Below are 18,537 nucleotides of genomic sequence, written 5' to 3'. Positions count from 1 at the left end.
TCCTTTGTCGTGATTACGTTTAGGGAGAGGTTGTTGTCCTGGCACCACACTGCCAGTTCTCTGACCTCTTCCCTAAAGGCTGTCTCATCGTTGTTGGTGATCAGACCTACCACTGTTGTGTCGTCACCAAACTTAATGATGGTGTTGGAGTCGTGCTTGACCATACAGTCATGGGTGAACAAGGAGTACAGGAGGGGCCTAAGTATACACCCCTGAGGGGCCCCCGTTTTGAGGATCAGTGTGGCAGACGTGTTGTTGCCTACCCTTACCACCTGGGGGTGGCCCGTCAGGAAGTCCAGGATCCAGTTGCAGAGGGAGGTGTTTAGTTCCAGGGTACTTAGCTTAGTGATGAGCTTCGTGGGCACTATGGTGTTGAACGCTGAGCTGTAGTCAATGAACAGCATTCTCACATAGGTGTTCCTTTTGTCCAGGTGGGAAAGGGCAGTGTGGAATGGGATTGCGTCATCTGTGGATCTGTTGGGGCGGTATGTGAATTGGAGTGGGTCTAGGGTATCCAGGAGGATGCTGTTGATGTGTTCCATGACCACCCTCTCAAAGCACTTCATGGCTACCGACGTGATTGCTACGGGGCGGTAATCATTTAGGCAGGTTACCTTCGCTTCCTTGCGCACAGGGACTATGGTGGTCTGCTTAAAACATGTAGGTATTACAGACTCAGTCAGGGAGAGGTTGAAAATGTCAGTGAAGACACTTTCCAGTTGGTCCAGGCATGCTTTGAGTACACGTCCTGGTAATCCATCTGGCCCGTGCGGCTTTGTGAATGTTGACCTGTTTAAAGGTCTTGCTCACATCGGCTACCGAGAGCGTCATCACACAGTCATCCAGAACAGCTGATGCTCTCGTGCATGCTTCAGTGTTGCTTGCCTCGAAGCGAGCATAAAAGGCATTTAGCTCATCTGGTAGGCTTGTGTCACTGGGCAGCTCGCGTCTGGGTTTCCCTTTGTAGTCCGTAATAGTTTTCAAGCCCTGCCACATCCGACGAGTGTCAGAGCCGGWGTAGTAGGATTCAATCTTAATCCTTTATTGRCGCTTTGCTTGTTTGATGGTTCATCTGAGGGCATAGCGAGATTTCTTATAAGCACCCGGATTAGTGTCCCGCTCCTTGAAAGCGGCTGATCTACTGGGAGATGCATGTTATGCTGGTCAAACATCTTTTTGTGCTGTAGGCCTATAGCAAACTCCTATGGTTGTTGTCATTGCCAAACATGTCAATGAGTGACAGAGTTGACAAGACAGCACAAACAGATCTGGGAACAGGCTACTGTAGTTTTGAGCAAAAACAAATGTCTACCATTCACCACTACACTCATACCGTTACCGTATGACTTTCCGACAGCCTCTGATTCGAGGGGCAAAGGCTCATAAGGCATAGGATTTTCTAATGACAGAGAAAAGAGAGGAGATGAGATTAAAAGGTGGTTCGGACAATGTAGCACTTATTGATTMATTTCATAGAGCAAGAGGCAGGATGGATGGATGTCAAATAATTTCAACCAAATGGTCACCCCTTTCATTGAGCCTATACACAATTTGAAATGTGTGACTTTAAAGAAGAGATGTATCTACCGTATTGTCCGGTGGATTTGCCATCAGTGACTGATCCAAGGGTCTGTGGCTCGTATGGTCCAAGGTTACCTGTGGAGAAAAGCCAGGACAGGTGAGGACTAGAGTACTGGTCAAGTATTTGATACACAAAGAAATTGCAAGAGGAGTATACAGAGAGTAGCTTTAAGATGGGTAGGAAGAGATGACAGAATGAACCATAATGAAAAAACAATAGCAAGGTGAAATACAGTAAAAGTCTCACCATATTTCCCAGCAGATTTCTGTCCTTCACCACCAAAGCCAAGAGGTTCTGGTGCATAGGATTCTGGTGCACCGCCCCCTAACATGGCAACCACAGAGAAAATAGACATGTCAGACGGCAGAAAGATGGAGGGTGCAAGGGGTGTATTCACTAGGAACAAAATGGAACCAACTGGAAGCAAACAGAAGGAAACRAAACGAAGAGGGACCTACATGAATTTGTCAAATASAAACTCTTGTTTTCGTTGCAAAACGTGCAAAATGTTTTGCTACGTTTTTTAAACAATTAATACACCCCAGGTTTGCTGAGTCTCACCATATTTGCCTGCATATTTTCCAGCATCTGGACCGAGCCCAAGAGGGTGAGGCTCGTATGGCAACCCACCCTGTCCTGTAAAAAAAAAACAGCAAAGTATGTTTGAGTGGACATACACTATTAGCASACCTCTTGCTTAGACAATGGCGGCATAAAGAATAGCACAATACATACGTGCAGTATGCTTAGAAAAACATACGGCTCCTAATGTGGTCCGTGGAACAGATACAAACACTAACACAGTATGTGTGTAAACAAACTTCTATATTTGATCTTTAAACTTGACGCACGGCAGTAATAGCAGACAGCATGGTACATAAACACCAGTGCAATGCATACATACATAAAGACATGTACATGTAAAGAAAGCAGAGAAAGAACGTGACRTAAAAGCCAAAGACAGCCATACCATATTTTCCATTCGATTTACCGGAATCGGGGCCAAGTCCAAGAGGCTGAGGCTCGTATGGCACCTCTCCATAGCCTGCACGAATAGGAGGGAGGAAGGGAGAGAAAGAGGGTGTGGGAAAGGTGGAGAGGTACTGATATGAGGGAGCCACGTAGCAAAATGTGGAAAAAGTCAAGGGGTCTGAATACYTTCCCGAATGCACTGTAGGCAAAAGAATAATAAGAGTATGGCAACKTAGGCCTACGAATGACAGATCCTAATTTCTAATTTACACATCGCGCTGTCTTCACTGTTCCCATCTTGAATAATTCATGCATCTCCAGATGACATCAGAYCCACTGGCCTCTCYCTCTTCACCTCTCCTCTTTCTATTTATAATAGCTCTTGTAGGCCTACGAGTAGCCTAGCTCAATGCGAGTCCCAGGAATAGCAATGTAGTTTTGGTCACTTATTTTGAGCAATTTTTTWAACTAATATTCAAGGTGAGAAGCAGCTTGCTCTTACTTGCTRAGCATAAAATAGGCCACAGCGTTGGCAGTGAACTGGTAAGAARAGCGTTTGAATGGTGAGARCGTGTAGCTCTGGTCTGGTTTGATRTGGTTGGATGGTGGTGAGAAATAGCCTAAATTGCTGCACTGATGCATTGCAAACAGAGGACAGACAGAGATACATTCATGAAAGCATTCACAAAATTCCTGCTGTAGATACTGGTGTGGGTGATGTGTTCTTGTAGCAATATATTGATGATAATATAATGCATTTTGAGAATGTAATTTTATTAAACTGTAAAAAAATAAAAATAATTGGGGGTGGCACTGAAGTCAATTTAGGGAGGCATTGCCCCCCAATGCCCTCCTGTAGTGCCGGCACTAGGTAAAGAATCGGGACGCAACCTGACTGACAAAGGAGAAGTGAAAGAGGCATTTACCATACTTGCCAGCTGATTTCCCAGGATCACCCCCTAGGCCAAGATGTTGCCCATCATAAGGTGCACCATATCCTAGGGTGAGACAAGAGATTTCATTGCATTACACCATTGGAGGAAATGACCTGTAACTAGCATCAATCAAAAGCATTTTGTAGATCCAAGTTGCCTGAAATTAATTATTTGTTGCATCCATTTCACATTATTAAAGGCCCAGTGCAGTCAAAAACACTATGCAGTTGGAATAATACAGCTCTTTTAGTGTAAGAGYTGTTTGAAAAGACCGGCTGAAATTTCAGCCTCTTTTGGTGGGATGGCGTTTTGGCCTGCCTGGTGACATCACCAGGAGGTAAATGAGTTAATAGACCAATAAGAAAGAGAGTTCCAAACCTATATCAATAACAGCAAATGTTCAGTTTTCCCCTCCCCACACTTAGGGAGTGAACGTATTATATAATAAGGKTTACATGGACAAAATCAGACCTCTCTGAAATGAAAATGGATGACCCTCCCTTCAGCAAAATATKTTTGACCTAAACCCTCCCTGATCGCTTGAAAGAAAAACAGAGTGAACCTCCCCTATAYCTAAAATAATAATAAAAACTAAGTGGATAGCAGACACCATGTCTACTGTTTACCCTCACTTTTTGGGCAGACCAGARCCTTAGATATGCAGTTTTAGAAACTGTTTTTCATCCTGTAAGCATTACATGGCACGCTTGAATTTTGATAGCGCATAGGGCTGCGGGCCAGAAGGTTGTGGGTACGCAGACCACCGTGGACAAGAGTAGGGGTGKAAACATCTCCTTTATAATTAAAGCATTGCATGAATCTATCATCGTATTTCCAGGTTTTAATAAAATGGCATGCAATTCTATGGAATTTTACATATTAGCAGAACCTTTTTCAATAGCACACAAATTACTGAAATTACAGGCTAAGAATGGACAGAGAGATAGGCCTATGCGTTCCYCTATCATATTTCTCCAATGCCAAATCAGTGTCTTGTGTGAGACATCATTAGGAATCTGAGCACGGTACTTTCAAAAGTTGGCCCACCGTTCCACCCCAGACAGAGTAGGTCTACGAATGCAGAAAAATTGAAGCTTTAACTGCTGGCAACTATTCTTCTGTGATTTAACCCAACGAGAGAAGGTCACAAGTGTTTCCCTTAAAGCCATCTATTGTACAGAAAGTGAATAGCTTAATCAATTGATAGTGACAGAATTAGATTACTTCCCAAGGAAAGTCAATTGTTYGTCTCCTCGGCTATAGAAGATTAATAGCACCTTATGCATCGGAGTCACATCTTTCCCGGGTATTTTCAGCTTGTTTATAGTATAAAGCACTGCGGACCAAAGCGTTATAGAACACGTTATATAATCGGATCTGTTTTATTTTCTTCAAAATCTTAAGCTAACAAAGGGTAGGCCTGTGCTTTTGTTGTCATTGCCATTTTCTTTAATAAAAGGTAGGTCTATGGCATACCCTCTCATACCCCCTCAATTCGAGACTTGGTTTTAACTTAACAGCACACAGAGGTAGGCCCCATTGTTGTTAGTGTTTAAGTTTAATTAAAATGAAGACGGTTTAAATTAATTATGCCTACTCGAATTTGCATACTTTCAGCACCATGAGCTGTCCATTTCCGATTGATTGTGTGGCGGCTGCTGCTTCAAGTGTTAGCACCACAATGTAAGTTTCTTGAATCTGGCTTATTGTGATGTCAATAACTCTGATAAAACACTAGTGTACAAAACATTGGGAACACCTTCCTAATATTGAGTTGCACCCCTTTTGCCCTCAGAACAGCCTCAATTATTCGGGGCATGGACTCTAACAAGGTGTCGAAAGCGCTCCACGGGGATGCTAGTCCATGTTGACTCCAATGCTTCCCACAGTTGTATCAAGTTGGCTGGATGTTCTTTGGGTGGTGGACCATTCTTGATACGCACGGGAAACTGTTGAGTGTGAAAAACCCAGCAGCATTTCAGTTCTTGACACAAACCGGTGCGCCTGGCACCTACTACCATAGCCCGTTCAAAGGCACTTAAATATTTTGTCTTGCCCATTCACCCTCTCACACATATACAATCCATGTCTCAATTGTCTCAAGGCTTCAAAATCCTTCTTTAACCTGTCTTCTCCCTTCATCTACACTGAAGTGGATTTAAAMGGTGTCATCAATAAGGGATAATGACTTTCACCTGAATTTGTACACTCAGTTTTCAATAAAAATCTATTATAGTAGTAGCAAGCTATCAAAGTTGATCTCCGGTCTTCCTGCGCCATGCAGCGGTCTAAGGCACTGCATCTCAGTGCAAGAGGCGTCACTACAGTCCCTGGTTCGAATCCAGGCTGTATCACTTCCGGCCATGATTGGGGGTSCCATAGGGCGACGCACAATTGGCCCAGCGTCGTCYGGGTTTGGCCAGGATAGGCAGTCATTGTAAATAAGAATGTATTCTTAACYGACTTGCCAAGTTAAATAAAGGTTAAATAAAAAATCWAAAAATCTTTGCGACCTCCTTCTCAAACTGAACAGAACAAAGGCTATAGTTTAGTCCGCACGCAAGATAGTGCATTTTTTGGACTAGGCCTAATAAATAAATAMAAATTGGAAGAAGCCTTTGACTCTCTTCCTGAACTGCCACCGTAGCCYTACACAGCACAGMCATTGGTTAGGCAGCACACAAAAAAGTTTTTGATCAGCAAGAGCAGAGCAGCCCGGGGCTCAGGGTTGGAATACCCATTGCCGTGTGTAATGCTGCCTGGTTTTATTTACACCATCCCAGCAGCAATCTTAGAAATATAACTTTGCTCTGTGCTTCTACGAGCTTGTACTTCCTAGCCTATAGGCTATATGGATCATTTGATTGAGACCACACTAAATAGGCTATAGGCGCACTTGATATTGCGCGCCCAGCAGAGAATCGGAGATGAAGGGCGGCATTGGGCACACATCGATATATATCATAGTAAGCAACTAATTCTAAAACAGAGAAATATTGAAATGTCCTCAATTACAAATGACAGGCTCCTAACCTGGACTAGATTTTGAAAAAAACTCTAAACCCTCCCCTTGACTGAAATTAAAAAAGCATGACCCTCCCCTATTTCCCTACAGGCACCAATTCTGTACATTTCGATCATCCATCCCTTAGCAAAATTGTTTTAGAAATTGCTCTTTGCTAAGAAGCTATTTTTGTTTCTTGTTGACCACTTTAATAGAAAACAATCACAGTAAGGTGCTTAATTGTTACACATAAATTATTTGATATTGAGATATAAACTGCTGCATTGGAACTTTAAGAAATKACCTTTAAAAAAATGTTTTTACTAGGGCTATACCATGCATGAAAACATCCATTATTATAATATTTCATCAGATATTGCATAGGTCTGTCTGGATTATAGAGGTCCTTTTCAGWTAGAAATGAGGTAGCTCACCATATTTTCCAGGTGCAGGATCCCCTCCCATTCCAGTGCCTAGCCCGCCTGAAACAGAATTMAATAATTTGTTTAGGGTCCGGTTTCCTTAACACAGATTAAGCCTAGTCCTGGATTAAAAACCTTTAAGAAAAACTAGCCCTACTGGTTTAACAGATTGGTCCCCTGCCCCCTTACAGACAGAAGAGAACTGGACACCTCTTGGAGCCTGGTTCCTCTCTAGGTTTCTACCTAGGTTCCAGCCTTGTAAGGAGGCTGGAACCTCTGCATTGCTTGATCTTTGGGGTTTTAGGCTGGTTATCTTTAAAACAATTTGTAACAACTCCTGATGTAAAAAGGGCTTCATTAAATACATTTGATTGATAAATTTACCGTATTTTCCAGASGATTTGGATTCAGCACCCAATCCAAGAGTCTGAGATCCATAGGGTAGACCACCATTTCCTGTTTGTGTAAGCAGTGCAATGAATATATTAGAAAATAATAGTGATATAATTCAGATTTACAGATTCTYAGAGATATAGAGAAATGTATGGCACTCACCGTATTTACCAACTGACTTGCCAACATCAGGTCCAGGTGCTTTGGAGATTCCACCATTTCCTGAGCGCGATTGAGACAAAGTTCAGAGAGAACAAATTGCAAACCCATAGATTACAGACATACTGGCATATACAGTACATGCATAAATACATACAGTAGATAGAGAGAAAAACATACTGTACATACACTGAGTATACCAAAAATTAGGAACACTTTCCTAATATTAAGTTGCAGAACAGACTCAAGTTGATTGGGGCATGGACTCTACAAGGTGTTGAAAGCGTTCCACAGGGATGCTGGTCCATGTTGACTCCAATGCTTCCAACAGTTGTGTCAAGGTGGCTGGATGTCCTTTGGGTGGTAGACCATTCTTGATACACATGGGAAACTTGAGCGTGAAAAACCCAGCAGTGTTTTGACACAAACCAGTGCGCCTGGCACCTACTACCATACCCCGTTCAAAGGCACTTGAATATTTTGTCTTGCCCATTCACCCTCTGAACRGCACAAGTACACAATCCATGTCGCAATTGTCTCAAGKCTTAGAAATCCTTCTTTAACCTGTCTCCTCCCCTTCATCTACACTGACTGAAATGGATTTAACTAGTGACATAAATAAGGGATCATAGCTTTCACCTGGATTCACCTGGTCAATATATGTAATGGAAAGAGCAGGTGTTCTTAATGTTTTGTATATTCAGTGTATAGATGCAGAATATAGCATAGTCGCAGTGCATTTTCTTGTACGTGAAGAAAATATCTGTAAGAAACAGACAATAAAGGAAATATATAAGTCAGAATATTACATATACTTCAACCACTCCACAAATTTCATGTTAACAAACTATAGTTCTGGCAAGTCGGTTAGGACATCTACTTTGTGCAAAACACAAGTAATTTTTCCAACATTACAGACAGATTATTTCACTGTATAACAATTCCTGTGGGTCAGAAGTTACATAGACCAAGTTGACTGTGCCTTTAAACAGCTTGGAAAATTCCAGAAAATTATGTCTGGCTTTTAGAAAGCTTCTGATAGGCTAATTGACATCATTTGAGTCAATTGGAGGTGTACCTGTGGATGTATTTTAAGGCCTACCTTCAGACTCAGTGCCTCTTTGCTTGACAGCATGGGAAAATCAAAAGAAAATCAGCCAAGACCTCAGAAAACAATTGTAGACCTCCACAAGTCTGGTTTTTCCTTGGGAACGATTTCCAAACGACTGAAGGTACCACGTTCATCTGTATAAACAATAGTACGCAAGTATAAACACCATGGGACCATGGAGCCGCCATACCGCTCAGGAGGAGACGTGTTCTGTCTCCTAGAGATGAACGTACTTTGGTGCGAAAAGTGCAAATCAATCCCAGAACACAGCAAAAGACCTTGTGAAGATGCTGGAGGAAACGGGTACAAAAGTATCTATATCCACAGTAAAACGAGTCCTATATCGACATAACCCGAGAGGCCGCTCAGCAAGGAAGAAGCCACTGCTCCAAAACGCCATAAAAAAGCCAGACCACGGTTTGCAACTGCACATAGGGACAAAGATCGTACTTTATGGAGAAATGTCCTCTGGTCTGATTAATCAAAAATAGAATGTTTTGGCCATGATGAAGCACTTCGAGATATTAGCTGATGTACGAAGGGCTATATAAAATAAACTTGATGAACATCGTTATGTTTGGAGGAAAAGGGGGGAGGCTTGCAAGCTGAAGAACACCATCCCAACCGTGAAGCACGGGGGTGGCAGCATCATGTTGTGGGGGTGCTTTGCTGCAGGAGGGACTGGAGCACTTCCACAAAATAGATGGCATCATGAGGCAGGAAAAAGATGTGGATATATTGAAGCAACATCTCAAGACATCAGTCAGGAAGTTAAAGCTTGGTCGCAAATGGGTCTTCCAAATGGACAATGACCCCAAGCATACTTCCAAAGTTGTGGCAAAATGGCTTAAGGACAACAAAGTCAAGGTATTGGAGTGGCCATCACAAAGCCCTGACCTCAATCCTATAGAAAATGTGTGGGCAAACTGAAAAAGCGTGTGCGAGCAAGGAGGCCTACAAACCTGACTCGGTTACAACCAGCTTCTGTCAGGAGGAATAGGCCAAAATTCACCCACCTTATTGTGGGAAGCTTGTGGAAGGCTACCCGAAATGTTTGACCCAAGATAAACAATTTCAAAGGCAATGCTACCAAATACTAATTGAGTGTATGTGAACTTCTGRCCCACTGGGAATGTGATGAAAKAAATAAAAGCTGAAATAAATCATTCTCTCTACTATTATTCTGACATTTCACATTCTTAAAATAAGTGGTGATTCTAACTGACCTAAGACAGGGAATTTTTACTAAGATTAAATGTMAGGAATTGTGAAAAAATKWGTTTAAATATATTTGGCTAAGGTGTATGTAAACTTCCGACTTCAACTGTACATACTGGCACATACACTAAATGCATACGTGCATGATTACATAAATAAATTGAGATAAATACATACGTACCAGTAATCAACAGACATGCATACAACACATTTATAAACACATGCATTTAGAATGTTAACATAAAAARGTACACTGACATACAGGTAACTGCCAAAACGAAGGAAACACCAACACAAAGTSTCTTAATAGGGCGTTGGGCCACCACGAGCCAGAACAGCTTCAATGCGCCTTGGTATAGATTCTATTTTTCAAAAAATACAAAAAATATTTAACCTTATTTTAACAGTAAAGAACAAATTCTTATTTACAATGACGGCCTACCGGGGAACCGTGGGTTAACTGCATTGTTCGGGGTGCAGAATGACAGATTTTTGAAGGAATTCGACACCATTCTTCCAAGTGAAATTCCATAATTTGGTGTTTTGTTGATKGTGATGGAAAACGCTCTCAGGCGCCGCTCTAGAATCTCCCATAAGTGTTAAATTGGGTTGGGATCTGGTGACGGAGACGGCCATGGCATATGGTTTACATAATTTCCATGCTCATCAAAGTTTGGAACCACCAAGACTCTTCCTAGAGCTGGCCGCCCGGCCAAACTGAGCAATCGGGGAAAAGGGTCCTTCGTCAGGGAGGTGACCAAGAACCCGATGGTCACTGACAGAGCTTCTGAGTTCCTCTGTGGAGATGGTAGAACCTTCCAGAAGGACAACCATCTCTGCAGCACTCCACCAATCAGGCTTTTATGGTAGAGTGGCCATATGGAAGCCACTCCTCAGTAAAAGCCACAGCAGCCCGCTTGGAGTTTGCCAAAAGGAACTTAAAGACTATCAGACCATGAGAAACATAATTCTCTGGTCTGATGAAACCAAGATTGAACTCTTTTGGCCTGAATGCCAAGAGTGGCGTCTGGAGGAAACCTGGCACTATCCCTAATGTGAAGCATGGTGGTGGCAGCATCATGCTGTGGGAATGTTTTTAAGCGGCAGGGGCTGGGAAACTAGTCAGGATTGAGGGARAGATGAACAGAGCAAAATACAGACAGATCCTTGATGAAAACCTGCTCCAGTGCGCTCAGGAYTTCWGACTGAGTTCGAAGGTTCACCTTCCAACAAGACAACAACCCTAAGCACACAGCCAAGACAACGCAGGAGTGGCTTCGGGACATGTCTCTGGATGTCCTTGAGAGGCCCAGCCAGAGCCGGACTTGAACCCGATCAAACATCTCTGGAGAGACCTGAAAATATCTGTGCAGCGATGCTCCCCATCCAACCTGACAGAGCTTGAGAGAATCTGCAGAGAAGAATGTGAGAAACTCACCAAATACAGGTGTACCAAGATTGTAGTGTCATACCTAAAAGGACTCGAGGCTGTAATTGCTGCCAAAGGTGCTTCAACAAAGTATTGAGTAAAGGGTCTGAAAACGTATGTAAATGTGATATTTCCGTTTTTAATACATTTGCAAAAATTTCTAAAAACCTGTTTTTGCATCATCGTTATGCGGTAATATGTGTAGATTGAGGAATAAAAAAATCAATGTTTTTAATGTTAGAATAAGGCTGTAATGTAATAAAATGTGGAAAATGTCAAGGGGTCTGAATACTTTCTGAATGCACTCTGTGTGTGTGTGTGTATGTATGTATGTATACAGTACCAGTCAAAGGTTTTTCTTTATTTGTACTATTTTCTACATTGTAGAATAGTAGTGAAGACATCAAACTATGAAATAACACATACGGAATCATGTAGTAAGCAGGAAAGTGTTAAACAAATCAAATATATATTTTATATTTCAGATTCTTCAAAGTAGCCACCCCTTGCCTTGATAACAGCTTTGCACACTCTTGGCGTTCTCTCAACCAGCTTCATAAGGTAGTCACCTGGAATGCATTTCAATTAACAGGTGTGCCTTGTTAAAAATRTATTTGTGGAATTTCTTTCCTTTTTAATGCGTTTGAGTCAATTAGTTGTRTTGTGACAAGGTAGGGGTGGTATACAGAAGATAGACCAAGTCCATATTATGGAAAGAAAAGCTAAAATAAGCGACAGTCCATCATTACTTTAAGACATKAAGGTCAGTCAATACGGAACATTTCAAGAACTTTGAAAGTTTCTTCAAGTGCAGTCACAAAAACCATCAAGCGCTATGATGAAACTGGCTCTCATGAGGACCACCGCTACAGTTCATTAGAGTTACCAGCCTCAGAAATGGTAAATTAACTGCACCTCAGATTGCAGCCCAAATAAATGCTTCACAGAGTTCAAGTAACAGACATCTCAACATCAACTGTTCAGAGGAGACAGCGTGAATCAGGCCTTCATGGTCAAATTGCTGCAAAGAAACCACTACTAAACAACACCAATAATAAGAAGAGACTTGCTTGGACCAAGAAACACAAGCAATGGACATTAGACCGGTGGAAATCTGTCCTTTGGTCTGGTGAGTCCAAATTTGCAATTTTTGGTTCCAAACGCCATGTCTTTGTGAGACGCATAGTAGGTGAACGGATGATCTCTGCATGTGTGGTTCCCACCATTAAGCATGGAGGAGGTGGTGTGATGCTGCTTTGCTGGTGACACTGTGTGATTTATTTAGAATTCAAGGCACACAAACAGCATGGCTACCACAGCATTCTGCAACAATAACCCATCCCATCTGGTTTGCACTTAGTGGGACTATCATTTGTTTTTCCAACAGGACAATGGCCCAAAACACATCTCCAGGCTGTGTAAGGGCGATTTGACCAAGAAGGAGAGTGATAGAGTGCTGCATCAGATGACCTGGCCTCCACAATCACCCGACATCAACCCAATTGAGATGGTTTGGCATGAATTGGACCGCAGAGTGAAGGAAAAGTAGCCAACAAGTGCTCAGCATATGTGGGAACTCCTTTAAGACTGTTGGAAAAGCATTCCAGGTGACTACCTCATGAAGCTGGGGGATTGGAAATGATGCAGACGATTACATTGACGGAAGCTCCAATTTATCTTCAGTATTAAGGCTGATCTACCCACTAAAAAATACATTTTTAAAAATGCTTCAAACTTGAACCAGTGCCTGCAACCTGGTTCAGGCTATCAGTCAACCTACCAGGGTAGTTACAAACAGTACAGGAATGAAATCGTCAACATTTATTGATTACATCTTTACTAATGCTGCAGAAATGTGCTTTAAAGCAGTATCCAAATCCATAGGATGTAGTGATCACAATAYAGTAGCCATATCTAGGAAAACCAATGTTTTTATTTTAATTATTTTTTTGTCTATCAACAATGACAAACCACCAGGGTCTGACAACTTGKATGGAAAATTACTGAGGATAATAGAGGATGACATTGCCACTCCTATTTGCCATATCTTCAATCTAAGCCTATTAGAAAGTGTGTGCTCTCAGGCCTGGAAAGTAATTCCACTAAGAATAGTAAAGCCTCCTTTACTGGCTCAAATAGCAGACCAATCAGCCTGTTACCAACCCTTAGTAAACTTTTGGAAAAAAATATGTTTGTCCAGATGCAATGCTATTTTACTGTAAACAAATTGATAGACTTTCAGCACACTTATGTAGGGAAGGCCATTCAACAAGCACGGCACTTACACAAATTACTGATGATTGGCTGAGAGAAATTGATGATAAAAAAGATTGTTGGAGCTGTTTTGTTAGTCTTCRGTGCGGCTTTTGACATTATCGATCATAGCTGCTAATGGAAAAACGCATGTGCTATGGCTTTACACCCCCTGCTATATTGTGGATAAAGAGTTACCTGTCTAACAGAACACAGATGGTTCTCTTTATTATACAACGGGTGGGTCTAATCCTGAATGCTGATTGGTTAAAACCCTCTGTGTTCCATATTTTTATGGATGTATACAAAGGAATGTCAACTGAAAAAGGGTCAATTCAAAAGGCACTCGCACACCTGAGCAATCTTTATTGCAGGTGCATAGTAACAGTTGAATAAGATGAGAAAAAATAAGAAACCCGCACACTGCTTTTGATAAACTTTACGTATCGGCTTCAGGGCCTTCGTCAGAGTGTTTGTGCTCACTATTTGAGAAAAATGTGTTAGCGCCCGTATGAAGACATAACTCCACCCACATCCGTTCCATGCATCGAATGGGGTTGGAGTCGAGGGAAAATAAGTGTTACCAAATATAACAATGTGCATTTCAGAAATATTCACAAAAGGTATTAAACACGTCTGTAAAAYCACAATGAGGGCATCGACCCACCAAGCAGGTTTTCATAAATCATTGGGTACGGCGCAAGAAAAAAGTCAGCGTAATCTGAAATGGGGCATTAATTAATGTTCACATTTATAACATACATAGGCATTTCATCATTAAGACCATTAGGAAATAATGTCTGGAGGGTGAAAATCCAAAAACATTTTCTTTTGCTCAGAGTATTATTTATATCATATATATATATGTCTGATATCTTAACTTTCTYTATGTCACAAATTCTAGAGATAGAAATGTCTTTGGTCATTAAAATGTACTGTAACTGTCGTTTCTCCTGATTGAATTTATATTCACTAATTCTCAGCTTGAGAGAACGAGAGGTTTTACCTACATAACACAGCCCACATGGACATTTAATCATGTAGATGTAATGGGTGGTGGAGCACGTAATAATGTAATTTATTTGGAACCTTTTTCCTGTATGTAGGTGGCAGAAATATTCACACTTCATGATATTGTTGCACTGTGCGCAACCTCTGCATTTATAGCTACCATTCCGAAGAGGGTGTAAAAGTTTATTTTGTGGCTGGCAGTTGGCATGCACCAATTTATCGCGTAAATTGTGACCTGTCCTATATACAATAAGTGGTGGATTCTTAAAATCAGCAGGCAAAGTTGGGTCTGATAAAACATGCCAGTGTTTCTTGTCAGCATCTCCCACTTTGCGCAAATTCAACGTATATGTGGTGGTGAACATTACAGTGTTCTTTAGCTTTAGTGCGTCTTTTTTGTAGCATTTCATCTCGTGTTTTCCCCAATGCCAAATCAAGAGCTTCATCCACACTTGGGGAGAGTAGCCTCTTCTTAGAAACCTATTGCGCATCTACGCGGCTTTTTCTAGATTGTGCCATATATGCCACTCCACAGAGGACTATCTGAAAAACTGGCTTCTTGGAAGTCYTCTTATTAATTTCTCAGGGTGTAAGCTGTCCCCCTGTAATACACTATTTCTGTCTGTTTCTTTTCTATACAGAGTTGTAAACAAGGTTCCATTTGATTTCTCAATCCACATAGAGGTAATGAGTTCACATTCAATAGTGAATTTTAGATTGTGGTCAATGTCATTGAGTAATGCCATAAGGTATGACAACTCTTCTCCCATTCCTCCCCATATGGAAAAAAATGTTGTCAATATATCGATACCACWTCAGGACTTTATTAAAAAATAGATTTTCGTTTTCATTGTTAACAAAACGTTCTTCAAAAAGACCCACATAAAGGTTAGCATAGCTCGGAGCGAATGTGGAGCCCATCGATGTTCCATTCGTTTGGAGGTAGTATTCATCATCACACCTGAAATAGTTATACGTCAAAACATATTCAGCCAGCTCTAGAATAAAGTTTGTTGGTGGGTATTTGTTAGTATCCCGGTCTCTCAAATAGTGAGCACAAAAGCTCTGACGAAGTCCTTGAGGCCGATACGTAAAACGTATTAAAGAGCAGTGATACTATCAAGAGCAGTGTGTGGGTTTCTTCTTTTTTCTCAATTTAAATAAAGTAAAAACGAAACGAAGTGCAGCTAGTTTGTAGTCTTTCCAGCTTGAGTTTGAGGTGATTGTGCTAGCTATTTGTTGGCTAGCTCTTCTGAACAACAGTGTCCTGACGAGTGAGCACATTTTCTATGCCAGGCGAAAACGTGTCTCATTAGCTCATTGTTATGGACGTATCCAAATAAATGTCTCTAGAAAACAGCTTAAACAAATGCAAATGCAGCTACTTTGGTGTGATTCTGAATGCACTTTTTAACGTGACTGTAAGTTAGCCGTAGTTGGCTAGCTAGCAAGACAGGGATAAGAACGTTGCCAGCCAGTATGGCAATGAAACGTTTAGAACGAACGACTGGGTTGCGTCCATAGATACAGAACAAAACGACTGAATGACTGGGTCGCGTCTCTAGCAACCAAACCAATAGAACAAACGACCAGCCGGTTTGGGTAGCAACCCTAGACTTGTGTTGGGACTATATCTTGTGGAAGGATGAAATAGTATGAATAAATTAATCGAAATAACGTTTATTTGAATGTGTTGGTAACCGCTGTATAAAAGTGATAATACCCTCGAAGCCGGTGTTTGGAGGATATATTGGCATGGTTTGCTGCTAACAACACCCATGCCAATATCCTCCAAACACTGGCTTCTCGGGCATGATCACTTAAATGGAAGCCCCTCCAACATAATCCAGGTAGAATCAGGAATTCCCCGGGGCAGCTGTCTAGGCCCCTTATTTTTTTTCAATCGTTACTAATGACATGCCACTGGCTTTGAGTGAAGCCAGTGTGTATGTATGCAAATGACTCAACACTATACATGTCAGCGACTACAACGAGTGAAATCACTGCAACACTTAACAAAGAGCTGCAGTCAGTTTCAGAATGGGTGGCAAGGAATAAGTTAGTCCTAAATATTTCAAAAAATAAAAGCATTCTATTTGGGACAAATCATTCACTAAATCCTAAACCTCAACTAAATCTTGTAATAAATAAATGTGAAAATTGAGTGGACGTGAGTAAACTACTTGGAGTAACCCTGGATTGGAAACTGTCATGGTCAAAACATGTTGATACAACAGTAGCTAAGATGGGGAGAAGTCAGTCCATAATAAAGCGCTACTCTACCTTCTTAACAACACCATCAACAAGGCAGGTCCTACAGGCCTAGTTTTGTTGCACCTGGACTACTGTACAGTCGTGTGGTCAGGTGCCACAAAGAGGGACCTCAAAAAATTGCAATTGTCTCAGAACAGGGCAGCACGGCTGGCCCTTGGATGTACACAGAGAGCTAACAATAATATGCATGTCAATCTCTCCTGGCTCAAAGTGGAGGAGAGATTGACTTGATCACTACTTGTTTTTGTAAGAAGTGTTGACATGCTGAATGCACTGAGGTGTCTGTTTAAACTACTAGCACACAGCTCAGAAACCCATGCATACCCCACAAGACATGTGACCAGAGGTCTCTTCACAATCCYCAAGTYAAGAACAGACTATGGGAGGTGCCCAGTAGTACATATAGCCATGGACACATGGAACTCTATTCCACATCAGGTAAATTATGCAAGCAGTAGAATCAGATTTTTAAAAAACAGATAAAAATGCACCTTATGGAACAGTGGGTACTGTGAAGAGACACACACAGGCACACATAAGACACTCACTCATACACATGGATTTTGTATTGTAGATACCTGTATGTGATAGTAGAGTAGAGGCCTGAGTGAACACACTTAATGTGTTGTGAAAAGTGTTATGAAATGTAATATTTAAAATGGTATATAACTGCCTTAATGTTGATGGAGCCCAGGGAGAGTAGCTGCTGCCTTGGAAGCAGCTAATGGGGATCCTTAACACATACAAATACTCAAGTGTTTACATTATTTTGGCTGTTACCCGTAGATGCAGCAGGCATACATATACCATACACATACCATACTTGCCTGCACCATCAGTCCCCAACTCGAGGGGTTGACCACCAAATGGCAACCCCCCAATGCCTGAGTCAGAGCAAGATAACGTATTAGGGCAAGAAGCAAGAGAGGGAGTGGGCATAAAAGCAAGGGATGGCTAGTAGACTGTTGTAAACTACTGTTCATTGTGAGTCACTCTGCTGTGATGTTAATGTGAAGCCAAAGACAAATTTCCACATTATGAGGACAATTTCGAATTTCTAAAGCTTGATGARAAAAAGGTCCACAGAGCGAGGCAGCATCAGTTCTACACTTATCTTCCTGCTTCTCGTTATTTTCCTGCAAATATGTATCGTTGGAGAAATGCAACCYTGAGCCCCACCACAAGTAACTCACTCACCATATTTGGTCTGAGATGTTGCCTCTGGGCCCATTCCGAGGGGCTGACCACCGTATGGCCCACCCAATCCTGTGACCGACAGAGCAAAAGAGAAAACTCCATTTAAATTATACACAAACTCAGCAAAAAAAGAAACGTCCTCGCACTGTCAACTTTATTTTCAGCTCTCCATGGCCAGCGAAGTGCCCGGATCTCAATCCCATTGAGCACACCTGGGACCTGTTGGATCGGAGGGTGAGGGCCATTCCGCCCAGAAATGTCCGGAACTTGCAGGTGCCTTGGTGGAAGAGTGGGGTAACATCTCACAGCAAGAACTGGCAAATCTGGTGCAATCCATGAGGAGATGCACTGAGTACTTAATGCAGCTGGTGGCCACACCAGATACTGACTGTTACTTTTTTTAAACCCCCCCCCCTTTGTTCAGGACACGTTATTCCATTTCTGTGGAACTTGTTCAGTTTATGTCATTTCTGTGGAACTGTTCAGTTTATTCCACATGTCTGTGGAACTTGTTCAGTTTATGTCTCAGTTGTTGAATCTTGTTATGTTCATACAAATATTTACACATGTTAAGTTT

General features: G+C 41.7%; 1 protein-coding gene across 22 annotated transcripts in view; it reads right to left on the bottom strand.

Annotated features, from left to right (window-relative positions):
• The window catches only part of cmn (calymmin), a 70,076-nt gene that overhangs the window by 15,260 nt on the left and 36,279 nt on the right, over positions 1-18,537 (bottom strand). For 19 of the 22 annotated variants that reach the window (XM_024008420.2, XM_024008419.2, XM_024008436.2 and 16 more), the window contains 11 exons: positions 17,961-18,029; positions 17,582-17,647; positions 7,471-7,530; positions 7,300-7,371; positions 6,928-6,975; positions 3,481-3,552; positions 2,553-2,627; positions 2,144-2,218; positions 1,829-1,906; positions 1,588-1,656; positions 1,334-1,399 (listed from right to left, as the gene is read on the bottom strand). In XM_024008420.2, coding sequence (XP_023864188.1) covers positions 1,334-1,399; positions 1,588-1,656; positions 1,829-1,906; positions 2,144-2,218; positions 2,553-2,627; positions 3,481-3,552; positions 6,928-6,975; positions 7,300-7,371; positions 7,471-7,530; positions 17,582-17,647; positions 17,961-18,029 — 750 coding nt within the window. The remainder of the gene's footprint in view (positions 1-1,333; positions 1,400-1,587; positions 1,657-1,828; positions 1,907-2,143; positions 2,219-2,552; positions 2,628-3,480; positions 3,553-6,927; positions 6,976-7,299; positions 7,372-7,470; positions 7,531-17,581; positions 17,648-17,960; positions 18,030-18,537) is intronic. The other 3 variants (XM_024008422.2, XM_024008423.2, XM_024008427.2) reach the window with 3 other exon arrangements.

The sequence above is a fragment of the Salvelinus sp. IW2-2015 genome, linkage group LG18 (assembly GCF_002910315.2).
Source record: "Salvelinus sp. IW2-2015 linkage group LG18, ASM291031v2, whole genome shotgun sequence".
Lineage (NCBI taxonomy): Eukaryota > Metazoa > Chordata > Actinopteri > Salmoniformes > Salmonidae > Salvelinus > Salvelinus sp. IW2-2015.
Note: the sequence above shows the minus strand (reverse complement) of the source record. Positions and strands in the feature narration are given on the sequence as shown.